Genomic DNA, 27,557 nt, shown 5'->3' on the forward strand with positions numbered 1-27,557 from the left:
TTTTACATTGGAAAGATGATTTATTCTTTTCTATGAATATTAACAAAATTTAGATTACAATTGGTTGGTTCTATTCATTTGCAGATTGAAGTCTTAGGTTTTCTTTGACAGTCTTTAAATCCACCATCCAGGAGTACCTGGCGTCTTTCCGTCTAAACAATTATCGTTAATGTTGTTGTGGACGTGGTACTATTAAATAGTTGTTATGCAGAATTAACTATTAATCATTGTTTCATTAAAATAGAGTTAAAAATTTAAAATGTATGTAAGTGTTCTTTTTGAAGAAAATATTCTAACAAATTAAAAGCGAGCTGTCTGAAGGTGTAATTACCTGCTAAAACCGGAAATAACGGTTCCATTTTCCAATTCTACATCCGGTTTCATCAGGGCATCCAGGTGGGCTTGCTAATACATGTAAAAGTGAATTATTCTTAAAGGGAGTGACTAACAAGGTATGGTTTAGTTGAGAGTGCAGTATTTTAGAATAAAATAATAAAATTCAAAATAATACAAGGTTGACTAATCCAGGAGGTTTCCTCACATAAAACATTACTTGAGTGTAGACTATCTAATAACCCAAACTCAAATTCAAATTTTACATCTATCAAAGTTTGTTGGAGCACCGGAACCAATTTTAACTAAGTAGCACAAGAAGGATAATTTAAGTAAGGAAGTTGATAAAAATATCAATATTTGGTCAATTTTAGCTCATTAATCCCCCCCCCCTCTATCCAATCTCTTTGGAAATAGCGCAAAACAAAATTTTAAAACCAACTTTGGTCAATATTTTATTTTCGTGAATCATGTTTTCCACAAGATTACAAAAAATACCCCCGAAACCTTTATCTGATGAATAATGTTTAAGATTTTGTCAGTTTTCTAGGCTTAATTCTGTTAATTCCTTTATGTTTTATGTATTCCAAATTAACAGATCACCTTTAAAAACCACCAAATTATCAATCATAAAAAGCGGGGATTACCATACTTGCAAGGAGGGTCACTTAAAATTTCGCCAACAGTCCCTTTAAAATTGAAATAATACCTTGATTTCATCTTGTTCCTCAATCAGTGAAATTCTCTAAAATCAATTTTATTATTAATTATCTTATTTGTGTCTTAAGCGTTTTATTTAAGGAAAGATGACCATACTGAATATATAACAGTATTTACTTTGTTAAAATTGCATAATACTTTGTTTGTAAAAAAGGCTTTATACAAGTTTATACATATTAGTATATATAGGATTTTTTGTTTATATTGATCAAGGTATAATAATGCTTTTGAAAAAAATATGGTCTACCGAATTGTACCTATATTTACTTTTAAGTACATTTGAGTTGATCAAATAAGTAAAATTTACTTAAATATGTACAAGACAGTGCTTTAAGAATGTTACTTTAATTATGACCCAAAACTCTCAAAATGTCATGATCTGAAGGTTGAAATCTAACTAAGTTAAGTTAGTCTGAAAAGTTAGTTTTCACATGTAGAAAATTAGATTGTAATAAAAAGGTAAAAACTGAACAGTCGTCCCTGAAATATCGTCCATTGCGGTTAACCCTGAATTGTTTCATGTCTTCAGAACTAATTTTTGGAATGAAAAAGACAGCTGTGAGGGTAACCACATTTTATAAAAAAGACAGCTGTGAGGGTAACCACATTTTATAAAAAAGACAGCTGCCATATTTTATAAAAAGACAGCTGTGAGGGTAACTACATTTTATAAAAAAAGACAGCTGTGAGGGTAACCACATTTTATAAAAAAGACAGCTGTGAGGGTAACCACATTTTATAAAAAAGACAGCTGTGAGGGTAACCACATTTTATAAAAAAGACAGCTGTGAGGGTAACCAAATTTTATAAAAAAAAACTCTTAAAAGTTTGACTTTTTACTACACGTCTTTGTTATTTATTGCCTGTCAAAAATTATGCTATAATGTGCTTGCATAAAGAAAGGAAATTTACATTTCTGTGGTACAACAAATATGTATACTTTTCTTAGCTTAGGATTGCAGGGAGGCCTGACGGGTGGGTACCTGGAGAATTGCAGGGAGGGGTGGGTACCTAGATTATTGCAGGGAGGGGTGGGTACCTAGAGAATTGCAGGGAGGGGTGGGTACCTGGAGGATTGCTAGAAAGGTTGGGTACTTGGTAGTGCAGTTGTGTTATTGGGGAGGCATAAAAAATTAAGAGATACATTTTTATACTTATTTTTATTATTTGAAGAAAAAAAATCTGAAAACTAATTTAAATTAAAAATAACTGAAACGGTGGAAATTTTAGAAAATAAAATCCCCTGTTTTATTAGGGGTACAATACCAGGAACCGCTTTTCTATGTTTACATTCATTACTTTCTTTAAATAACTAGAATTAATTCAATAGCAAACACTTATAGTGAACACTTTAGGCCTAATTCAATAAAATAAATATTTACATATTATTTTATTTTCATGTTTGTAAAGGGAGCTGTGGTGGATTTACCGGGGGGGAGGGGCGGAGGGGGTCTAGTTGCTAATGATTTAACAACCAGGTCTCACGTTCAACGAGCGGGGGAAGGCAGGCGGCAATAAGCCACAACATTTTCCCCTTCTATGCCACATATTAGCAATTTTGTCTTCCGAAAGTCATATTCCATAATCGTTAGGTCTTCCATGCCACACCATTTGAGTCTTCCGGCAATTATTAGATTTTCTAATGTTTTGAATTTCTCATATGTAATCAGATAAATTTTATTTCCTTTTACTTGCGCATAAAATTAAATCTATAGGTGCTACGAGTTCACATTTAGTCCTTCTGTCTAGTTCAGAGGTATGACGTACTATCAAAATGGGGAATCAAACCTGTGAGCCCAAAATGTGAACCCCTTTTCACACTTTTAATGAATATTTTTTCTTAATTGCTGTTGGACTTTCTTTATAACTTTGAGTAAACAGGGGTCTTTTTCCGCCATTTTCTACGATTTTTGCAGCAGAGATCAAAATGATTGAAAACTTGTTGAGGTGAACAGAATGTACTTTGTTAGTTTAATGAGCAGAGATGCCTTTAATCTGCACAATATCTTCCATATATTTACATAAGCTAGTACTGAGAGTAGAAATATACTTGCATAAGCTAGTACTGTGAGTAGAAATATACTTACATAAGCTAGTACTGAGAGTAGAAATATACTTGCATAAGCTAGTACTGAGAGTAGAAATATACTTACATAAGCTCGTACTGAGAGTAGAAATATACTTGCATAAGCTAGTACTGAGAGTAGAAATATACTTACATAAGCTAGTACTGAGAGTAGAAATATACTTGCATAACCTAGTACTGAGAGTAGAAATATACTTACATAAGCTAGTACTGAGAGTAGAAATATACTTACATAAGCTAGTACTGAGAGTAGAAATATACTTACATTAGCTAGTACTGAGAGTAGAAATATACTTACATAAGCTAGTACTGAGAGTAGAAATATACTTACATAAGCTAGTACTGAGAGTAGAAATGCGAAACTAAATAGTCCAGCATATCGCCAGGAAGCTTCACGTATGGTGGGAGTTTCAAGCCGTTCCAGCTCATGCTTAGACTTAATAGATAAATAGATAATTTCAAGTGATCCTACATTTTATAGAGTGAGTTGCTTGAGTAAAAACGGTACGCTTTAAGTATATGACAGGTATTGAACGAGTGAGATATCCTTTTCTTTATTGGTAAAAATTGATAATTTTCATGCGTGGTTTCTCTGATAAAGGGACTTGTGGAAATATGCAATTGAGACATAGAAGCAAATTTTCAGAATTAAACAAGATTTAAGGTAGAAAATCGACAATGTTACTCAGACATGGTCTATTGGACAATGCCACTCTTTTTCCTTTTAATAAACGGAGGCTCATTTGAGATTACGTGTATAGTCCCTTTTAGAAATAAATAAATATTTAACAATGAATATTAATAAAAATGCATATTCTTAGTTCTAACGTACTCTTTTCTTGTGCCTATATTCTTACTTAAAGGAAGTGTCCGGCAATGTATGGTGGTTGTACTGAATATTTAGTTTTGTTTCTGCGACGTATATTTGAGCGCAAAGTCAACGGTCAAAATCATGAATATGGATAGATACGTTTTTAGAATCAGTTTTATTTAAATTATTAAATAACGATGACAAAGAAGTAAACAAAACTCTACAATAAACTAATTAGTTGTTTAGGAACAGGTTGAGAAAATAAAAATTAACTCTTATCACCGAAAATAAGTAATCTTATTCAATTATTAGTTTCTATAATCTCTCATTATTCACAAAGATTTTCTGCAGATTTTCTTGAATTTTTATTGAAAACACGACATTTGAAGAATTTTTAGAAATCTGCAAACAAATTCATAGACAACAAGAAATTCAATATAATGATGAAAACGAAATAATTGTATCTAACATTAATTCATTGACAAATTTCTTTTCCTTAACAACTAATTAGTTTACTGTATAATTTTTTAAAAATTTTTTTTCGTCGTCATTATTTAATAATTTAAAAAAAAACCGATTCTGAAAACGTACCCACTACTCACCCAAATTCATGTTTTTGAACGTCGACTTTGCACTCAAACTCAGTAATTATACATCGTGGAAACGTTTTATATCATTATATGTCTACTGCATACTCAGTTCAACCACCATAAATTGTCGCGCCGGTCACTCCTTTAAACATGCACACAACCCTTACGAAGATTATTATTTTGATTTGAATCAAGCACTCTCTCTACACAAAAAGTGTATAATTCTAATTTATAGTGAAATAGAATCCAAAAAACTGTTGTATAAGAAAACGACAATTAAGCATCTTTGTGCGTTGTTGGTGTTTATATAACGAGGCTACAAATAGCTTGAAAATAAACAAGTAACACTGCACACTTGCTGTGATTCATAATCATGGAACTATGCAAGAATGTAATACAAGAAAAGTTATTTGCAGTTGCGTATACTCTGCGTACATATTGAAACCAGTTCTCTCTGGGCGGAATTTGTAAACAAGAATGGATGCCATCAGTGTTCGTTTAGTATCCGAGGAGGTTAAAACCATTGAATTTTGATAATTTTGATAATTCACATAATAGTTTCCTATGACCAGAATATTTCATTGATTATTTATGTGAAAGATGGGTCCCATGTCAGGCTTCGACATCCGTCTTGTGTTTACATTACCGCCCAGAGACAGTACACTGCAGTACAAAAGATGCGTACACCTCTGAAATAACTTTCCTTGCATTAAATCTTTGGAACTATGGAACTTTATATTCTATAGTTTTATGGGTCCCACAATAATTGAATTTATTAACCTTATCCTGAGCCATCTGCTCTTCTTGAAGTATTTTGTATCTTTCAGCCGGGTTCTTCTCTTTCCAGTTCACCTAGCAAAAACATGTTTAACATTGTTTTTTAATTTTAATATTTTTTAAAAAAAATTTACATTTTTTTATTTTAACATTTTTATTTTGTTTACATTTTTGTAAAATAAAATAGTTGATGGTAGACTAAATTTTGCAATGTTGCCTTCTCTCTGCTCAATCGTCTACGTCGTTCAAAAATTTAAATTTTTAAAAATGCTTTAAATAACCCTTAAATCAAGAGGGGAATAGTAGAATACCCGATTCACGCCGGTATCCTTTATAAATAATGAAGGCATATTTTCTCCGTTTCTCAAATTCACAAAGCTTTCAGGAGTATCGTTGTGATTCGGGCAAGCAACTCTATCAATATAAATTAGACAGGATACTTAAACATGAAAGATGGGAGGGAATAATGTTTAATTTTATATTTATTATACTTAAAAATGAAGGATAGATGAGGGGGGAGCCGAGAGGGGGGAGGGGTAATTTTTATATTTATATCTTTATTGGTTCCAAGATACTTACCTCTCTTAACCTTTCACTTGACATAAGTTCTCTGATTTGAGACTCATCCCACATTGTCTTAAAGGTTAAAAATCAATTATATATCATTATTGAGATTAAGTATTTTCATGTTGAAAATAAAGGAATTGTAAATTTCCAAATATTAAACATTCAAACCTAAAAAGTCAAGCAGCTCAAAAAAAATTACATAATTATTTTACAAAATTCTAATTTAAATCATTCTAATGCAATTATAATAAAACTAAAAAATTGAAGAAAAAAAATCGTTACTTTATATGCTTGAGCTCGAACTCTATCTTTCTCTCCCTAAAAAAATGTTAAATCAAAATACAGGATAAAAAATAAAAACGGCTAACTTAATATATAATGAAGAGGTTCAATAAAAGTTAAAAATTATAAAACATATTTAAAATTTTTTGTTCTCTAAAAGATTGTTTTTATTTTTTATTCTATCGTACAAATTGTTTACTTTCATAGAAGATATTATCGTGAAGGGAAGAAAAATCAACCGTTTGTTAACAAATCTTTCCGACATGTATCTTCTGTCGGCCTCCTCAATCCTGTACTTCTAGTGTAAAAAAAACTTTATCCTCTCCTTTTTCTGTGTTTTGTTGTCAATATTGAAGTGCAAAGGTATATTATAGAATTTAACCTTTAAGCTTCAACCCCCCTTATCTATTTACGCCCCTAGCTGTTTTTTATTCTACATAAATTAAAATAATTAACCTGCAGTGTCCATTCTCTGTGATAATTTGGCGGTGGGTCGTGGTGAATAAATCCTAGAAAACAGATACATTATTAAATTAATTCAAGAAATTGTTTATTTTTATTTATTGAGAATTGAAAAGTTCAGAATTGTTTTGTAGAATAGTATTACTAGTCATGAACAACCAATTTAATCAATTCTTCTTATTGAAAACTTGTTATAGAAAAGTCAAATTATTTAATTCTTCTTATTGAAAACCTGTTATAGAAAAGTCAAATTATTTAATTCTTCTTATTGAAAACATGTTAAAGATTTAATTTGTTACAGATAACAAACTAATTTAAAAGCGTTGACTCGGGGTTTAATTCCCTATACCCAGGTAAAAAGACCCAAGTTTTGAATCAGCTGACGACATTTTGTGTCTAGAATTAATCTCAATATCTTTTTCAAATCCAAAAAACCGCCAATTTAAACCATGAAAATCCGCCAAATTCTATTTAAACCTGTTTAATAACCCAAGAATTACAACTTATTTTAAAGTTCGAGTCTTAAATTAGTCTCACTGACGGCTTAGTCTTGAGTCTTATTTCCCCGAAATTTTTAAATAGCAGACTCGGTCACTAAAAGAGTAAAAAGGGAAAATTCTAGAAAACCCCACATTTTTACCTATTTTATTGTTGTATTCTTCCCTCTTTTGGTCGTCTATAAGTATCTTGTAAGCATCTTTTATCTTCATAAACTTCTCTTTATTCTCCTCTACAAGATAACCATCAAACCAGAACTGGGGACTACTTTTTTACAGTACAAGTTAAACTTATTCAAGGTAAGATAAATTCTTCTTTCATTAGTCAAATTTCTAGTTTTTCATACCCTTTCATTTAAAGAGTCAAATGTCTTATTTAAAACGGTACCCTTCCTTTATTCGTTTATTTATGCCAAAGCGACAGAATATACTTCCTTAAAATTTATAGTCTCCGTTAAATATTTCCATCCAATTTGGCTTGAGCATTTTTACTACTGGAAAACCAAGGAGAAATTGTCCGAATTAAACACTTTTCTAACTAGAAAGAGAAATATTGAGCAGATAAAGGTTTCAAGGGTTTTGTTCTGAATTGAGCAGAGATAAAGGTTTCAAGGGTTCTGTTCTGAATTGAGCAGATAAAGGTTTCAAGGGTTCTGTTCTGAATTGAGCAGATAAAGGTTTCAAGGGTTCTGTTCTGAATTGAGCAGATAAAGGTTTCAAGGGTTCTGTTCTGAATTGAGCAGANGAGGGGGGGGGGGCTGTTTAAGATAATGCAAAATTATTTTTGGGTTAAACTCCCTGAATCTCTGTTTAAATCTGGATGATACAGCATGGATAATCTCAACCAACTCTCTCTTATTTCAGTCTGAACAACAGTTTGAAGAGATTAAAAATTAGGTGTTGATGGTGATCAACACCTAATTAGTGAATAATATAGGGTAGAGTTCCAAATTCTTTTGAAAATATCAATCAAAATTTTAATAACTATCAAATCAATCTAAATATATAATTTGCTTGTCTGCTTGTTTGTCTGTCTGTCCAATAAACGTCAAAATCGTTGAACTTGTCGGGCCCAAATTTTGTTTGGGACCTCACGTGGCCCAAGGGAAGGTTTATGAATGATCAAAATGTAAAAAACTTGCCTCCAACAAAATTCGATTATCATTAAATTTTTGAAAATTTTGAAAATCCACAACTTTTTTGTTTTGTTTTACAATGTACACAAAGAGAATGGAATTATGTAATTCGACTGTATTAGAGCTCAAAGAAACTAAATCTGCAAAACTGTTTTAAAGAAAAATCTTCAAAAACTATTTAGATAGTTATGCAAGTTATATCTGTAAAAAAATCACTATTTTTCATGTGGATAAACTTAGTCTTTGATACCTTCTTCACCCTGTAATTCATAACATGATTCTAATAATATATGTTACCCTTTGTTACAACCCTTCCGCTGAGTACCCACCCCTTCATTATACTTTATCATCATTGTTTAGTTTAAAATGTACACCGTACAATGTACATCCATCTATTTATTTACAATTCTTATTCGCTTATAATGGGCCAACCAATCAAAACAACCAACTCTGGTTAGGCGGATCCAAACTACATAGTAAATTGTGATTTTTTATTTGTAATATCTCGTGCTTAAAATACATTACCTTTGTACAGTAGGGTTCTATTTCCATTAAATCATACAAAGTTTCAAAATCTTTCAAACTGAATACAGGAGTACAATTATAGCACTCTTTTAAAGTACTTTCTTTAATCTTAATAATGGGCGATGCGCGCAAGCAATTTTCAGTAAAATAACAGTTTCGTAAAATAATAAAAAAACACGATAAAATTTGGGTAATCAATAGAGGTTGCACCTGCATTACCAAATGGCTCTGTTTTTATTCTGTTATTGTACATTTATATATTTTTAGAGAAGGAAATATAGAATCGGAAAAGCTTAAAAGGAGGACAGACATCCCTAGTTGTGCCTCTAAAAAATGGGTTAAATTAAGAATTAAAATAGTTTTTTTTTAAGAATGAATATTAAAATAAGATAAAAAAAATATCCAGCCGCCATGTTGAAAATCCTGCCTCGTGGCGAAACATCTTCTAATAAGAAGTTGCGGCATTCTGTGCAACAAACTTGCTCGGATCATTCTTCTGAAAATAAACATTTCAAAGAAATTATCATTATTTCTGGGAAATCATAATTATAAAAATTAAGTAACTAAGCGGAATTTTTTAATATATTAAATCCTGAATTTCTTGGGAAGATTTTGGACATTCTTTAGATAAAACTTCACAGCCTAACAAATAACAAGTTGAAAACATTATTCCAGGGTTTTATCTAAGATCAATATGAGTGCACATTGTACACCCGGCTTATTCCAAAAATACCAATTCTGGGTTGAGTAAGTCTAAAATTGATCATTGGGGCCCGAACGCTGTGGTTAAACAACTGTGTTAAGATATTTTGTTTTAACGTCTGTTAGTCTGTAATCTGTACCATAGAAATTAATAAAGGAAAAAAACTATTTAAAATTCTGTATTATAATAATAAATTATGGGTTCAAGGACCAAATTAAATGAAAAGTGAGACATGGTTGAACTGCGTAGACGTGGTTCAAATGGCAAAATAAGTGATTCAGCTTCTTTTTGCTGTTTATCAAAATGCGCCTCCCTCCGATTTTTTACTACGTCTAAATTTTCAACTTTCCTGTCTGATTTATCAAAATATTATCTTCTATTCTAATCCCTATTCCCCGGAATTCCTCAGGTACACTGATTTAGTAACAACAATAACAATTTTAAAGAAAACAAGAGAAACAAATTTGAATCTATAATCCATGTACTCTATTCACCACATAGTAATTGCATTCATTTCTTATTTATCTTAATCAGTTTAAGAATGAATAAATGACCAGTTTCTAATAAAAATAATGAACGCGTCATTGTTATCTTACTGCCCTTTCTCTATTAAAAAGTGACAAGCACGTTTATGCTGCAAAATTGCAAAGAAAAAAAGGAATTTTGAATTTGACTAAAATTAATTGTATAGTATGTAATCTTGAAAAACATTTTTTGTACAGTTAATGATCTGCCAAAGTGAAAATTATTTCTTGACTTTTAATGTTTAAGTTTTCATTCCCCCCCCCCCCTAAAAATTCTACACCCTTGTCCACCCTGTTATTGTAGTTTCCTTGTATTAGAAGAAGGGATGTATATTCCAGGCTCTACAGTAATCACATTTCCAGGAAGTAAAGGTTGACCCTTGTTAACACTCCCACAATCATGTACATCCATACCCTAGGCAGCAGACTGTAAAGTATCATATTATTGGTGTTCACACTCCCACTATCATGTACATCCATACCCTAGGCAGCAGACTGTAAAGTATCATATTATTAGTGTTCACACTCCCACTATTATCATGTACATCCATACCCTAGGTAGCAGAGTGTAAAGTATCATATTATTGGTGTTCACACTCCCACAATCATATACATCCATACCCTAGGCAGCAGACTGTAAAGTATCATATTATTAGTGTTATTAGTGTTCACACTCCCACAATCATGTACATCCATACCCTAGACAGTAGAGTGCAAAGTATTATTAATAACATTATCATTATTATTTTCATTTACTTTATTGTTGTTATTACTGTTGTTATTAGAGTTCAGTTCACAGTTCACACTCTCACAATCATATATGTTATATGTTCCCTTAGTGAGTAACAGAAATGCAAAATTTAAATGTGGATTGAGGAGAAAAGGATTTTAATTTTTTTTTCCATAAATTGCAATTGCTATATCTTATCTCTGATTTAATGTAAAATAAGAATTAAGTTATCAATTCTAAAGGTTATTTGAGCATTATCTAAACAAAAAAGGTTGTAAAATCTACAAAAAGGTTTATTTGATAAAGTTTTTGTTGTCGTGGTGGTGTGTGGGGGGGGGAGGACCTTAAAGATTTGCGAGGAAAGTAATAGCCAAAAATATTTACCTTCACAATTTCTCCGGAAAAAAATACCATCCTGTTTTACTGGGTTATAAACTAATTTCTGGAAGAATGGGGGAAGGGGCGCAATGATATTAAAAAATATATATATACCCCTTGTATAATTATAAGTTACCAGATGATGACCAACATTGTGAGGACAGAACTGATATGCCATTCTAATCGCCATTTTATCATCATGTTCACCCGATATTAGTCCAGCTTCACGAAGGTTCTAAACCATTCAGCAATTTTTTTTGTGGCAACCTTTTCTCATGATCCATTTTCTGTGGATTTGTCTTGTAACAAAAGTCAAAAATGTCCTCTTATGTTAGTTATTATGTAGAAACTTGATTTACCGTTGAAATCTGTCTTGTAATATGGCACAAAACTTGGAACTTTTTAGCAAAACAATGAAAAGGACTTCTACATACATGACTTCAAATGTCTTTTGTGTGCTGTTTTAAAACCTTTTTCCCAAAAAAGTCAATACTTGCAATATATTTTTGGTATAATGCAAAAATTTAAAAAAGAAAATAAATAAATTAAATTGTACTAAATTAATTATTTTTCAATAATAAAATTACATAAATACCCAGATACTCTGTGACTGTGAACTCAAAAATTTTGAATCTATCAAATAAATATACGAGTACAAGTTGCTCAATTCCTTTGCTAAAATAATTTGCATTGCTGAGTATAATTGCTGTATTGAGGTTTGGTTTGGTTGGATGGATTGTATCAGCTGTTCTTGGCAGTCAAGGACCACGTGGTAGAGAGTCAGCTGTGCATCAGTAAATTTTCCTTTTCCCGCCAAAATCAAAATTTGTAAAACTAATATATCTATTTACTGGGACATTTAAAATGGTAATTGTGGAGAATTTTTCGTCTTTAATCGTCGTCGTATATATCAATTCAATAGAAACATTAAATTTCAATTTTGATTTTAACTTTAAAACAGCATTAAAATAGAAACAAAGAGAAGCTGTCAATCAGCAGCTTCTTTTAGTTTACTAGTAAACTTGTAATTTAAAAAATGATTGTTATATCCAAACTTGAATAGAAAACTTGTCTTTATTGTATTCATAAAAACGCCGACCACTGTAGCTAACCAACAAAAACAGGTATGCAATGAAATTCAGTTTTTTCCGTACATTTGAATTTGTCAAAAAAATAGTCACTATCAAAAACTATTATCAATTTGTATGGATATTATAAGGAAATTTCAAGTGCCACTCCTAGAGCAAAGATGACAATGTCAGATTTACAACGGTACTCTTGAAAGCTTTTTTTCAATCAAGTATGAATTAGATTTCAATGTTTTTGTTTCTTTAAACTGTTTATTTTCATTTGCGGTTTCTCTGCGAAAGCAACTTAGTGCTTATAAATAACGATGGAGAAAACACTAATTCAGAAAAACGACGTTTTTTTCCCATATTTTTTACCAGTTTAAAGTTTTAAGGGTACCGTTGTAATTCGGGAATTGCCATCTTTAAATTACTCTTATATTACAGTCCTTTGGACTATCAAATAGCTTAGCATTGATTTTGCCTGAAACTGGCCAGGTTCTTGTGATATCACTGGCATATCCATGATATTCACAACCAGCATCCATCAGCATCATATCTCCAGTCTCCACAGATTGACAGGCATCAATGTAGTGAATTGTTGTTGCATTGTTGCCTAAATTCAACATGTAGTAATATCTGATTTAGTGTGCAATGGGCATTGGACATTGGATATATAACTGTAGACTTCAGATCTCCTACTTCCTATCTGAAAACTCCAGTTCTCATACTCTCTATCTGTAAAACCCAGTTCTCTTACTTTCTATCTGTAAACTCCAGTTCTCATACTTTTTATCAGTAAACTGTTAAACCTTAGGTCTAATTAAATGATACGTGGTGGGGGTTGAAAAATGTTTATTGGTAAAAACTTGTTACGGAATATATAGGAGCGTTTTTACTGTGTAGTTAGTTTCTGTGGGGGAATTTGGGGAGCTTCTCAACTGCTGGAATTGATGAGTCTTCAGAACACGTAGCAGTCTGGAGCAGAACTGTAGAATGCTGCTTCTGTAGGGAACTTCTTTAAGCTGTAGGTGTAGATGAACCTTTAGAGCTGGAGCAGAACCGTAGAAGGCTGCTTCTGAAGGGAGCTGCTAGAAGCTGCAGGTGTAGACGAACTTTCTGGTTCAGAGTTCCCATATACAGAAATAATTGATTCCAACCATGATCTGACATTCTTTGTTAAAAATACGCACTTTGAACTCCATTACAAAACATAAGCTCTCCTAATTTCTATCTATAAACTCCAGTTCTCACACTTTCTATCTGTAATTTTACAGGCATATTGGTATAAATAATAAGATGAAAATTTTTTAACGGGTATTCAGGTCATTTATTCAATTCTATTTTAGTTGTATCTATCATCCCTTGATGTTTTATTTCATATCATAAATTTCCTTAGGGGGGGGCCGCCCGCCGCCCCCCCCCATTCTGGAGGGGCCAGGCCCCCCTGGTAACTATAAGTGGACTAATTACCAGATAATCAAAAAAATTATACGATATAGAATGAGAATAGGAAAATGGATTTAGAAATTAGATTATTACTAATGTTTTTCTAATAATCAAATTTGTTGTGTAGTTCTCAATAATGTAATAGTTTTAAGATTGACAGACACTCCAAATAATAAAGATAGATTAATACAAATTTTTTTCAATTTTATCACGTTCAATGTCGTCTTTGTTAAACGGACTGCCAACGTCATTGCATGCCCAACACCTAGTAGTACCCTCTCAAACTTTCTCTGGGAAACTGATAAGAGTTTCTCTGATGGATAATTTTCAAATACGGTTCTTTGTAAAAGTTACTTGCGGTTTTGTACAGAAGACAGGAAAGGATATGGCGAGGATGTTTTTTTTAAAAATTTTATGGTTGTTCCCACGCAACCCCACCCCGCTATACCTACTGGGGGATAGGCAAGATAGCTGGCTCCAAGTGTTCCCCCCCCCGTTATACCTGCGGCAACTACTGGGGGATAGGCAAGATAGCTGGCTCCACGGGNCAAAACCATTCATTTTAGACTCAAACTCAACTCTAGCTTGAAATTCAAGTTCTGTTTTCATAGTTTGTGACTTCGATATTGTCTTTCGGAGAGCTAAAAACAAATAAATATATATTATACAGAAAATTAATAAATTTTTTACAAGAAAATTTTACAAGCTTACCTTGGGCTCCTATTTGACATGTTGTACGCATAAGATTTATTTCAGCTGGGGACTTAATACTGCGCAACTCGTGCAAAACAGGCCTAAAAACTTATTATGCAACAAATTCAAATATGACAATTTAAACCATTCAAAAATTTCTCTATATGCAATAATCATTGGGCCAGGAAATACATTTATTTGAATTTGAAAAATACTTTCGAATTTCGATTGATAATCGGCAAAGCTTTAAGAGACCTATGTCGATTCACAACAGTACCTTTATCTGATAAATACCGAGAAAAAGAATGTCTTTTTTCCGTATATTCAAAAAGGTAAATGCTTTACTGTAAGGTAATATTTTATTATGAAAAATATATTACCTAAGAGCCTCAACGGTTAACGACGGGTGTCGTTTTTTAGCGTTTAAGATAAATGAATTAATCAATTGATGAGATTCTGCATCCCGAGGATCCATCAGATCATACCTTAATATTTTTATATTTAAAATTTTTTTTCATATTTTTTATATATTTTAGAAACTGACTTTTTGAATTGATTTTAATATGTTCAAAATTCATTTATTAGTTCCCAACTCTATGTCAGGGGTCCTTAAAATTCCATTTCTGATCCCAAATGGGATCGGGGTTGAAAGTACATTTAGGGGGTTGAAAGTACACTTTATATGTCATTGTGAACTTTGAAAAGTTTTTGTGTAAGTGTACTACACTTCAGAAATGTGTACTGCTTTGGGGTGTTAAAAGATGTAATTATTAGCATTAAAATAAAAGAGATAAATTATGATATACAGAAAAATAAACACTCCCTTGCAGTAAACATTCTGCAGTATGGAATTTTTTCTACAACTTGACATTATACTTCCAATTGTTTACAATAACAACATGGTTTATTTCTGCCCCTAATATCAATCAATCAACATTTGGGATGGATCAGATGGAATTATACGGACCCCTGCAGTCTATGTATGTATTTTCTTGAGAAAACAATCATACTTTAGAGTTAAAAAAATATATTTAAAAAAATGTCACTTACTGTCAACTATATCGTGATATTTTCTTCAAAAAGTTATGTAAATTGTATTTTATAAACATATGAAAAAACCTAATGCAGGGTTACACAAGGATGAGACTTTTTAGTTTTATACTATCTATTTCTCTTTATTAATGGCTTACTACAATTGTTAACTTGTTTTTTCTTTACCAAATCATTAAACAAGCTATTAAAATACTATATTAAAGGCACAAGACTTGATTTAAACTTGGGTTCGTAATCGTCATATTCTAAGTGTTTCGGTCGTCTTTGCAGTCTCATCCTTTGTAGCTAACCCTGTACTACATTCAATCTATTTCAAATATGTCTTAAAAATAATCATGTAAATAATGTTTAAAAAAGACTGCATTGTAAAATAAAAATATTTTTGATTCTTTTCAAAAAAAAATTTAATTGATTTTTTTTTTGGGGGGGGGGGAATTCAGACGAAAGTTTATTATCTAAATAAGTCTAAAATGATTACCAGAGCGTAAATGCTTCTTTCTCTGAAGAATATCTTACAAATTATCCGTTACTTATAATACAATTACATTTAACGAGGTAATGAGGACAAAATTTTAATACAATACATACGTGAAACGCATTTTCATGAAATGAAATAATTAAAAAATGTTTGATTAAAATTAAGAAGTCAATAAATTTTTAACTGCAGACTTGCTAAAATCTTGAAAATGAAAATACGAAAATAAAAAAATAAATGTAGCAATTATGTGAAAATTATAGGGGTTTATGTGTGATCTAAAAACTCTTAACGTTTCTTCTGGTAAGCATCAACAAGATAGAAAAAATAATTTCTTTAAACTGGATTAAAAAAAATTCTCGCAAAAAAAAGTAAGAATGAAAATTAAATTACTGTTTCCTAGTTTACTAGACTTGCTTAGGTTCCAACACCAGTTGAAAAAAATAAATAAGAAAAGAACAATTCCGTCTCCAAACTAGCTGTAATGGATTTCAAATTTTTTTAATAAATCCGAATTTTAATTTCTCAGTATGGAATGAAAAACCATTAAAAGACTTGATGACGTTAGTAATGGATTCCTATGAATATATTCACTAAAAGATTTATTCGCCACCACCTCATCAACACAAAAGAACTCTTTTGCTTCTCTAAAATAATAATGCATCAAAATTCCTTCTCAAATACTTCTCTCCCCCTTCTCCTACATTAACAGGATTTAATCTCCATATTTTTACAGAAATCATGAATTACTCTCCGTCCTTCTACATTTAACAGGATTTAATCTCTCTATTTTTTCAGAAATCATTAATTACTCCCTTTATTCAACAGAAATCATAAATTACTCCCCTTCCTCCCACAGAAATCGTGAATTACCCCCCCCTCCTCTTACAGAAATCATGAATTACTCCCCCTCCTTCTGCAGAAATCATGAATTACTCCTCCTCTTCCTATAGAAATCATGAATTACTTTAAAACCTCTTTCTAAAGAAATTTTGAATTACGTCACCTCTTCCTACAGAAATCACGAATTACTCCCCTGCCTCCTACATACATCATGAATACTCCCCTGCGTCCTACATACATCATGAATACTCCCCTGCCTCCTACAAGAATCATGAATACTCCCCTGCCTCCTACATAAATCATGAATACTCTCTTGCCTCTTACGTAAATCATGAATGCTCCCCCTCTATTTACCTAAAACCGAACCGAGTTCCTTCCCACTTCTCCTCATAGGCAGTATTCTCCTTTATTGTTCATAATTTGTAAGCCAATCAATCAATCAATTATTAAGTTAAACATTTAATCAATCAATCAAAGAATCATTTGTGATTAAACCAATCAATCGACAATTAACATATTCAGTCAATCAACAAATCATTTAACCAATCGATCAATCAATCGGTCGACTGTTAAATGTATCATTAACCAATAATCAATAAAACAATCTACTAATCATTAATTTAGAAAAACCTAATCTTACTCCAATATATATCTCAATTCGATCATTAATGAATCTAAGAGTACTCTTTTAATCAGTAATTAGTAAATAATTACCGTCAATTCGTTATAATTTTCAGAAGTAATCAATCAAATCTAAATCGTATTTGATCAAACTAATTATTGCTTGTTACCTTCATAAAAAGCGTTGATTTAGATTTTTCTCCAGAAAACTCAATAACTAAGGAAAAAAAGGGTTACCACGTTAAAAAAAAACTCCTACTAATTACACTTCAGAGACAGGAAATGGCTCTGAAGAAACCGAAAATGGCTCTTAGAGACCGGAAATGACTCTTAAGAGACCGGAAATTGCTCTCAAGAGAATGGAAATGGTTCTCAAGAGAATGGAAATGGCTCTCAAGGGACCCAAAATGTCTCTACTTTCCTTTGATTAAGGGTGGATTATTTCATTAGGTCTGACTTAATTTTCTAGCTAAGACAAGCAATCACCAAAAAAAAAATTTTTTTACTTTTAAAATTTTAAAATATCTTCCAATAAGTGTCTTAAAGATTGTTTAGAATTTATAAATAAAATTGTAGAGGAAAATAAACTGGATACTCAATAATCATTGTTCAACAATTTTTCCGACATTAAAATTATAAAATTATCATGTTTTCTTTTATTTTAGAAAATAAAAAAGAACCTTTTTATCGTCTTCCTTAATGAATAACAAAAGTGTAAATAGTACATATGACTGAAATTTATAAAGATTTTCAGAATGCTATTAATTAAAAAAAATTTTTGATTTTTATCTTACCTAGACTGCATTCAGGTTGTAAGCATCCCGTGAGGTATCTTTTTTATTACAAACTTACGAAGAAAATTTATCTTTAAAGGGATTGTACTTTCAATTTCAAGTGACTCTATATTTGTGGTGAAGTATGTCCATTTGTCCACTTCAAAACATTATCCTAAGATAAGAACGACTGAGATATCATTATTTTTCAGGCTAAATAAATTACTTTCAAGGTTCTCAAGGCGTGACTTCCATATTTATGAAGCAGAGACAATTTGTAGAATTTTTAAAAGAAATCAACCCTTTAAAAACGTAAATTGTTAAATTTTTCTCAGATAAAAATTTAGTGTATCGTTGTCATTTGAACATAACTCTTTTTTTCAAATTGAGAGTATTTTTACCTGGTAATAATAAAAACTATTATTAATTTACATTTTCTATTCAGAAAACCGACTTCCACTGCAATTTGAGGCCCGTGAAAAATCCTTTGGTTAAGTTCTCTTTACAGAAACATTCGATAGAATTAAAGTAGCATCCATCGGGTTTTGTTTATTTATGGTTCATTTTTAACTTCATTTTATTTTTTTCTTGATACCTTTTATTAAAAATTTGTTTAAATTGTTGTTCTTAAAAATATTTTTAAAAAGTCAATTTGTTTGTAATGAAACCTGAAATCTGTGTCTTGCCTTAAAAAATGTTCTTGATTTAATTTTTTAAAAAAATTAATTATTCTACAAGTTAAGATTTTTAAATTTTTAAGATCGAGTTTGGAACTTTTATGTTAAGTTTCATTAATCTTAAACGCTTGCTGACACTTTTAAATACAAGGATTAAGAGGATTAAGGCTCATCTCAATTAAGGATCATCTCAATTAAACAGATTTAGAAGAAAAATTAAATTAATCCGTAGATTTGCTGAATGTTTGATCTCAAGATTTACAACAGTTCTGAGTTCAGTTTTAATTCGATGCATCTTGTTTAATACAAAAAAAAATAATTCTTTTGATTTGAATATGAACAAATTTCAAAGATAAGATGAAAAATCAAGAAAACCTGAAGAAATAAGGAATATGATCTACCATAAACTGCTTTCTAAAAAGAAAAATTAATGCTAAAAAATAACAAGATTCGTATTTTTAAAAATTTTCAAGAACAATTATTTTATCTTTAAGCTTTTTTTAATATACGTTGTAACCCCACCCCCCTCAAAAAGTTCTCAAAATTAAGCATTTTCCGTTTAAATAAATCATATTTTCTAGAATTCTGCATTAGTTAGCAAAAATCTACGTTAGATCAGCATAAATTAAGATATTTTTGCAAACAATTTTTTTCTGATAAGCTAAAGGCAGATTCTTGTTTAAATAACAAGATTTTCAAATCTAAATTAAAAAGTAGAAAACTTGTTAAGAAGTCCAGCCTACCTGGCAGAGGGTAGGATAATGAGATGACGGTTAGAAGTAGTAACTCCTCCTGATTTTAATATACTCTCAACTAGAATAAAATCCAATAAAAAGACTAATTTTCAACTACAAATAAATTAAAGTGGAAGGAATCTTAACGAACCCACCCTCCACCCCTTTTAAGAAATGTTGTTTTTTAATTTGTATACAAATTGACCTTGACAAAATTATCCGATTTCTCACCTAGTTTATCTCTTCGAGAAGTAAATTCTGACTGAGAAATTCCAACATTAACTTCGTTCTCCTGAATAAACAAACATAAGGTCGTCTTCTTCATAGAAATGGGAATGCAGGAATCAAAATACATAAATCTTCAAAACTCTGAAATTAACAAAAAATTAGAGCTTAAACAAAATCGCATTTCTTCTTGAAACTCTTATTGATCAACTTTTTGCAACAAAAAATATCAAATCATACGTTCAAAACCTTTTAACCAAAAAATCTTACTGAGGAATTAATTAATGTTTGAGGGAGGGGGAAATGACAGAGGAATTATGTTTCATTTTTAGTCGTGAGGGAAGGATTTCTCGTCCGAGCCACATTCTTCTTCTTTTCTCGTTCGAGCCACCTTGTAATCCTTCGTAATTTATCTTCAAGAATTGTACATTCTAAAACAAATAATATAAGGCCAAGGATTTCGAGGTGGCTCGGACGAAAAAATGGGAAAAATGTGGCTAGGACGATAAATTGTTGTGGCTGGTTTTCATCCCATTAATTTTAAATAATTAAACTTAAATCCTTTAATTTAAAAGTGTACACTGTACAGTGTACACAGAGGATATCAAGTTGAATCGGTGTAACTGTACAGTGTACACCAAGGATATCAAGTTGAATCAGTGTACACTGTACAGTGTACAACGAGGATATCAAGTTTAATCGGTGTAACTCGGAGTTAATCAAACTAAAATTATTAGCCTCGAACAAACAATATTTTTTGGATGATTAAATCTACCTTTAACAAATACGGATGGGTCCAAGGTGTCGGCTGCCCATACTTCTGTAATCAAATCATTGAAGATAATTTTAAAAATTTAAATAAATAAAATATTCAATTATTTTTTACATCTTTTGAATCTTTACATTAGTCTTGAACCATAAATCAAATCAATAAAGAGAAGATTGCGAAATTTCATTTTTATTTTTTTTAAATGAGGGAAGGTCACGCTAGTACTTCTTACAATTTCACAGTTCCTTAATTATATGAACAAGTAATCTTAAGGAAAAACTAATTTTTTCATTTTAGCTTTTGTGAATCAATTATATTATTCTTTAAAAGAATGGTTCGCAATACTAGAAGCATTAAAGAAAGCAATTGTTTCCCTATTACGTTTGGTTCTAAACTGGTAAAAATTCTATTTTTCAAAAACCATTTTTTTTAAAGTAAGTAAGTAATTATATATTCATGAAATATAACAAAATCATACAAAATTAATTGTTTCAAGAGAAAATATTTAAAAACCTACAAATAGAGGTTGTGGGAATATTTCTCCCCCCCCCTCACCAATATAAAAAAGGAAAAGGAAAGGAAACTTACATATTTATTGTTTACATTACATCTAATATAACAAGTGATGGATTGTTAGTATTTTTGACGATGAACCAACAACTTTTAGAAATAATAAAAATAGATTTAATCTTAAATTTTAAAAAAGAAAATAATTTTAAATTAATTTCCTGAGTGGGTGCTTCTTGAGAAAAAAACCTGCAAGGCCTGAAAAAAAAATTCAAAACAAAAAAATTATGTTTAGAAATATCATTTTTTATCATATCGTCCGAGCTAACATCAACTTTATCTAATAATAATAATGATTTTAATTTATTTACACTATATGAGGTTTAGATCATCATTCATCATCAACGCCAAACTTAAAAATAAAACTTTTCCAAAGAATAATGACAAGATAAAAATTAAATTCATTGTTTTTATTTATCAACAAATTCCGCGAAATCCTTTTTTCCTTTCCTAAATTAAACACTCCGTTTGTGAAAAATGTTAGGGGGTATATGGGCTTAAGGCGAAAAATTATCGATGGTGATCGCTGCTATTCTTATTATTTTACTTATATCTGTTGCGTCTATAATGAAAACATTAATTAAAAAGACCTAAATCGAAAAACGTAGCGTCCACACAAATTCAGAAAGTTGCAACATTCGACTCGGATCGTAAAAAATCAATTTAATTTCTAACAAATCATTCAGATATTACAACCTATATTCATCGAAAATTTTTCGACGCATTCGTATATAGTTGATATTTCATAATAATTTTTAATTGTTTCATAAACGATTACGATGTATTTTAAACGATTTTTTGTCGCTAGATGTCGTTGGAGTCTATTTTACGTGGAATTCCAGAAGCATTGATAGCAGAGACACCTAGCGGTCAAATAAAAATCATTTTAAATATAATGTATATGAAACGAGTAAAAATAGTAAATACTAAAATATAAACTTTGTACGATTGCGCCAGAAAAATTGTCGATGAGGGCCACGCGCTTCAGTTAAAAAGGCAAAGATTTTTATTATTTCAACTTTAAACCATATTAAACTTTATTTTGAACTTGCAATTTTATTTATGGCAAACTTACTATGGCTCCATACATTTAAAGTTACTTGAGACGCAATTTTAAGTAACCATCTATTCATGAGCTTTACGCTCAATTCACAACCGAACCCTTTTCATCTGTATCTGAGCAGCAGCGGAGGATAATTTCATTTTCCATTGAAGTGTTGAATTCAGTAAATTATGTTCTTGGTCTCAAATTTACTAAATCAAAAATTTTAAATTGAATTTTTTTAGAAGAAAAACTATTATTTGTGTTGAAGACGATAGGTTAAAGGGTTCGTTTTGAATCGGCCATGTCACTGTTTAATAGAGAGTGACTTGAAATTAAGTATTTTCTCTCTATTATTAACACTGTAACACTGTAAACTCTAAAAACCTACCAGATCCTGGTTCCTAATCGATATTTCAGTAGCTTGTGCATTTTAATTCATCTGAAACAATTTCTTTATTTATTACATTTGAACAGTAAAGAAATGTTTGGGTGATCAAGTAAGCAAAAAAAATGAATTTTGACTCCTCCTACTCTCTCCAACAAACAAAACGATTATTTGCCTAGTAATTAAATTAAACATTTGGTAACCAGCATTATTAATCTTTCTGATAAGTTTTGCCTTTTGAAAAAAATCCAAAAATTTTAGAGGATTTTTCAGGATTTTTTTTAATTTCGCAGATGGAGGGCGGGTCTGACAAAAACTAAATTGATTAAATCTAAAAATATAAAAGTCAAGTTTACAAGATTTATTAAATAACGGAAGAGCGTGGTGGAATGTCGTCAAAAACATAAAAACAATAATAAATTATAAATAATAATAATTAATAGATTACAATTAGTAAGATGAGACTGGTAATTATAGTTGTGAATGGTCATGATAAAGAGGAAAATCTGAAAAATGGAATCTTAAAACATACAAGGAAATCCAAGTTTTCGAAAAGATACTTTAAAGTAAAAATCTAAAGAAATAGTAGTACGTAGGATATCGAAATTGAACAATTATAATTAAAAAGGAAATGGGTTTCTTTTGCACTTAAAACTCTAAACAAAGTCTGTTGAAAAAAAAGTAGTACAGATTATTATAGCAATGTTTAAAAAATATGCAAAAGATAATTTCCAATAATTACACTCATTATTTTCCCCCCGTCACTTTAGTCTACCACATAAAATACTTTTCTTTTTGTCACACAAAACCATTCATTTCTCCAATAGGTTAAAACAACAGTCCGATCTGTGAGTTTAGGATTCCGTTTTCAGATTTTCGAGATAAAAAGTACTAAAAATTCATAATCTTATGAATACAATTAAACATTTTTGACTAAGAGTAAGACAAGGATTCTAAATCACTTAAATAATGACAATTACAAAATAGGGTTCTACAATTTACAATACATAGCTGCAAACTTGTATAAATTCAAAATTTTCTTGTTTTTCCTACAATTAAATGATAAATATTAATATTAAAACCTAGTCAATCGAGTTCACAGGTTTCTTTCTCTCCTAAAAATTCAATTTAAGTCAGGTTAAACAAATTTAAAAAAAGGTTTCAGGATTTAATATTTATAAAAGTAGCTGTAAAACGAGGATTGATTTTCTTATAAAAACAGTTAAATATGGTTAATATGATTGAAAAATTGATTGATTGATTGATTATTAATGTTAACAATCAATCAATATAAATGGGTTTTGTGCACGTCTCATTATGCTTTGAAGGCAGAGGAGGAGCTAGAGAAAATGTTAAGATATGAAGCATCCAAAAATCTAGTTAGTAAGGCATCCATTTTATTAACTATTTAACTAAGAGATCAAATTTAAAATGGCGTCGTATTAAATTAGTTTTTATTTCGCGGAGAGTTGCCTAGAGAGGGACTGAAGACGTTTGTAAATTAGAATTTACGATTCACCACGGTACCTTGAACCTTTCTCACAGCAAGGATGTCGTAGATATAAATTTCCATCAATTTGAAAAAAAATATATACGTAAACCAGGATCAAAAAAATGTTCAAAATGTACCGTTGTAAATCGGCCATTCTATAAATTGAGGGTCTACAGTCCCTTTAAACAAATATGTCGGCTAGCTGATATTTTGAAAAAGATAAATCTTTTCTAATACTGATATGTTTAATTTTTATACATTTGTTATATAAGATTCATAATCCAAAAGAATGACAAAAAACTTAAAATTCCTAAATTTACGTTCAAAAGCTAAAAGACTTATGATGATTTGTTTGTTCACTACAACAAAATAACATGTACATTGTACGTACTGTAAAATAGCGCAAATTCAGGTTCTATATTCTACATCTACAAGGCATTAAAGATATGCAATCGTTCCATGCAATAAAGATTTTAAAGAAAAAAACAATAATTATTTAACCTACAACTCTAAATCTGAACTAACAAGTAACGATTGTATTGCAGTTATGCACAATTTCGTACATAATTATGCAGTGAGATCACTGTGCTCTAAGAAAATTGTAAATTTTTAACATTATTCTTGGTTAGACGCTTGGTGCCTTTGGTTAGAAATTAAACAAATAAAATTATAAATAAATAAAACTTTTTTTTGATTTCAACTTTTCAGATCAAGTTTAGAAATTACTTGTTAATAACTACATTAATACGTTATACAAATAAAACTGGTTAAATCAAAATATTATTTTGATGGTTCAGTCGCAAGAAAAAAGGTTTAGTCTTCAATACGGAATGAGGAACCATTGTAAATTTAAGAATAAAGGAAGACAACATCATAAGTTTCAGTATTGTTAAGTATCCTGCACAAACAGCTGATTGAAGAAGGGTCCAAATCAACAACAAATATGTCCCGGTAGATTTACTGAGATTCGTCCTGTCAAGGGTCAGGGTTAAAGTAACCTAGAGAAAATTTTTCACGGATTTAAGAAGATGCATGTTGCGAATTTCCCTTCAAGGTTCCCGAATTTGCGGTATCCGACTAGGGATTAAAGTACTGTTTCCGGTATGCGGGTGCAGGTCGATGTCGAGATCTTGCCAAGCTATCTGAGAACTCCAAACTCACCGGCGGGGGCCTGGGTTAGTTTAGGTTAATTTTAAAACATCAAATTAGATTAATGGGTTATTACTCTGCCAAGTTATAAGTTGGGAAATAAAAGCTTATTATTGGTTACACAATTTGTATCAGATTTAATATACACACGCACACAAGTATAAACACAAAAAACAACACTTGTCCTAATTCAACACTAATCCCGATTCAAAATAAATCCTCCCACAATAATTTCCCCCCCCCCCCCGCAAAAACAATGAGAAATCTCCTATGAGCTTATTTTTAAATATTACGGGTTTCATTAAATCTAAAATGTGTATCAGTGAAGTTACAAATACTTCTTTTTACTTAACAGTTTATTTGATCAAAAAACGAGACAAAAATAAAATCTTTCGATAAGAGAACAGTTAAATGTGTTTCTAGGTGTTTTCTAAAAAAGAACAAATGTATGTAGCCTTGTTAAAACTCTTAACATTCAAGATTTTAAATACGAACAAAAAATAATAACCCAGGAATATATAGTTTGAAAAAAACAAGGGGAGGGGGAATGTCAATGGTCTAGGGGAAAATGGAAAAAAAAAAAAAAAAAAAAAAAATAATAACTACCCCTGTGATCTTTGTGATCTCCATTGCTATTTTTTACCTTGAGTATTGAGACATTGGAGTAGTGCGCGGCATTGTAGATCCGTTCACTAGGGATTCGCATTCTAAACACGTAGATAGGAAGGAGTTAGCAACTAAATATTTATTCCTTTAGGATCAAATTCATCTTGATCCAGGATTCCTCCTAAGGTATGATAGGGGGAAGCGACCCACAAATAACGTTACAAAATGGTATTTACGGCATACGCTTATAGCCTCCAACCCATACCCATTTTCCTATTCCGGCAAAAAGTTTGTACTTTGTATTTTGTATTTTTGACAAATTTAATTGACCAGAGGTCACTTAATCCTTGTGTTTTGAGAGCACTATCGTAAAAAATATGTTGTTCTAATTAATACTTTAGATAACCCAACCATTTAGTATTTGTGTAAGAGATTTATACAAAAATTAGCTCCACTATAATTTTTAATAAGCATTCAAAGTAATTATTTTATATAACATTTTGATTTATGAATTTAAACAAACTCTGTTTTATCTGAGTTTTTTTTATCAGGTTTCTGATATTATCAGCAACAATTGTTGAAGGACAAATGTAAATAATTTTAGATCCAAAACTAACGTTTTTCAATAATTTCCAAAAATTGCTAAAAAAATTATGGTTTAGAAGGTAAAACAAGCCGGTAGCAATTATTGAAACGGTTTCAAAATCTAAAAATCACCTGAGAATTCTTCGTCCATTCGTCCACCATAGTAGTTCGGCGGCCGGCCAAAGGAATTCTGTTGGTAACCTCCCATGCTGTTCATAGTGCCCATACCTAAATTATATTAAAAAGAATTGTTTTCCCATATTTTACTCTCAATAGTAATTATTCTTTTACAAAAAAAAAATCCGTCTTTTTGCTCGGAGACTTTTATACCCTGACAAAACTGTTTTCCTGGTGAATTTCGTAGATTTTCAGTGACGTCTTTCGCAGATTTGAGATTTAAAACTAGATGTTACATATGGCAAGTTTAAAAGCAATAGAAACATAAATGGTCTTTAAGAATGATATTTGGAATATGAGAAAAATCGGCTATTTTATCCAATTATGCTGTTTTAATAGAGGGTAAAGAACATGACTAAAAACGATTATTAATCATCAAAATGGAGTTTAAGTTTACACATTAGAGGTACTTTAATCCACAGCTGTCGACTTAATGGTGTTAAGTATTTAACCAGAGGCATTTTCATAGGGGTGACTTCCCAAATGTGCAATTTTCCAAGCGTCAATTTCCCAAAGGTTAGGTTAGGCCTTCTGAGGCGGCTCAGGCTGCAATTGGGGCCGAGCGCTGCATGAAGATGGGCTGAGGGGTTGAGCACTGCGACTAGGACAGGCTAGGGGGCTGCGGACTTGGGAAGTTGCCGAATGGAAAATTGCATAGTTGGGAAATTGCCAGTTGGGAAGTTGTCACTAGGGAAGTTGACACTTGGGAAATAGCACATTTTGGAAAATACCTAACTTCATAACCCCACAGGAGGGCTATTATAAATATGAGCGTAAATTTATGAAGAAGATAAAAATAAAATAAGCAGCTGATTATTGACCCACCTGGCATAGTGCCTCTGCTTCCAGGTTCTTCACGGAGAATAATCGGGTGCTTAGAAGTATTAAAACTATCCTCACTTAACTCATCCTAGATGGATAAATAGAAAGATAGATTGATTTGTACTGGAATGAGGCAGGGGTCCATATAATTCCATCCGATCAATCTGAAATGTTGATTGATTGATATTAGGGGCAGAAATAAACAATGTTGTTATTGTAAACAATTGGA

General features: G+C 31.0%; 2 protein-coding genes across 2 annotated transcripts; both read right to left on the reverse strand.

The window, feature by feature from the left end:
• LOC111694832 (dnaJ homolog subfamily C member 8) lies at nucleotides 1–9,312 on the reverse strand. Its single transcript, XM_023463862.1, has 12 exons — nucleotides 9,214–9,312; nucleotides 8,787–8,844; nucleotides 7,924–7,990; nucleotides 7,269–7,358; nucleotides 6,623–6,675; nucleotides 6,167–6,202; nucleotides 5,897–5,953; nucleotides 5,321–5,392; nucleotides 3,471–3,575; nucleotides 1,043–1,078; nucleotides 332–405; nucleotides 1–152 (listed from the first exon to the last, which is right to left on the reverse strand). The coding sequence occupies exons 1-12, from the start codon at nucleotides 9,294–9,296 to the stop codon at nucleotides 71–73; spliced, it is 813 nt and encodes a 270-aa protein (XP_023319630.1). The 5' UTR covers nucleotides 9,297–9,312; the 3' UTR covers nucleotides 1–70.
• LOC111694831 (probable Xaa-Pro aminopeptidase 3) lies at nucleotides 9,301–27,437 on the reverse strand. The gene is given in 25 exon segments (XM_023463861.1): nucleotides 9,301–9,428; nucleotides 9,839–9,903; nucleotides 10,322–10,428; nucleotides 11,258–11,356; nucleotides 11,792–11,925; nucleotides 12,673–12,804; nucleotides 14,140–14,182; nucleotides 14,184–14,278; nucleotides 14,349–14,431; nucleotides 14,711–14,815; nucleotides 15,862–15,894; nucleotides 16,437–16,505; nucleotides 17,056–17,105; nucleotides 17,493–17,539; nucleotides 18,117–18,154; nucleotides 18,764–18,781; nucleotides 19,148–19,186; nucleotides 19,516–19,585; nucleotides 19,738–19,798; nucleotides 20,507–20,551; nucleotides 21,229–21,265; nucleotides 22,501–23,612; nucleotides 25,782–25,845; nucleotides 26,462–26,557; nucleotides 27,332–27,437. Coding segments are annotated over 22 exon segments (1,476 nt in total). The 5' UTR covers nucleotides 22,542–23,612; nucleotides 25,782–25,845; nucleotides 26,462–26,557; nucleotides 27,332–27,437; the 3' UTR covers nucleotides 9,301–9,363.
• Nucleotides 27,438–27,557: the final 120 nt, after the last annotated feature.

This window comes from Eurytemora carolleeae, unplaced genomic scaffold (assembly GCF_000591075.1).
Source record: "Eurytemora carolleeae unplaced genomic scaffold, Eaff_2.0 scaffold67, whole genome shotgun sequence".
NCBI lineage: Eukaryota > Metazoa > Arthropoda > Copepoda > Calanoida > Temoridae > Eurytemora > Eurytemora carolleeae.

Coding starts and splice junctions, on each gene's coding strand:
- LOC111694832 (XM_023463862.1), bottom strand. CDS start 9,296: ATGTTTATTTTCAGAAGAATGATCCGAGCAAGTTTGTTGCACAGAATG. Junction 8,845..9,213: donor AGAAGATGTTTCGCCACGAG/GCAGGATTTTCA, acceptor TCCTGTATTCAG/TTTGAAAGATTTTGAAACTT. Junction 7,991..8,786: donor TAGAACCCTACTGTACAAAG/GTAATGTATTTT, acceptor ACTGTTGTTCAG/ACTGAAATAAGAGAGAGTTG.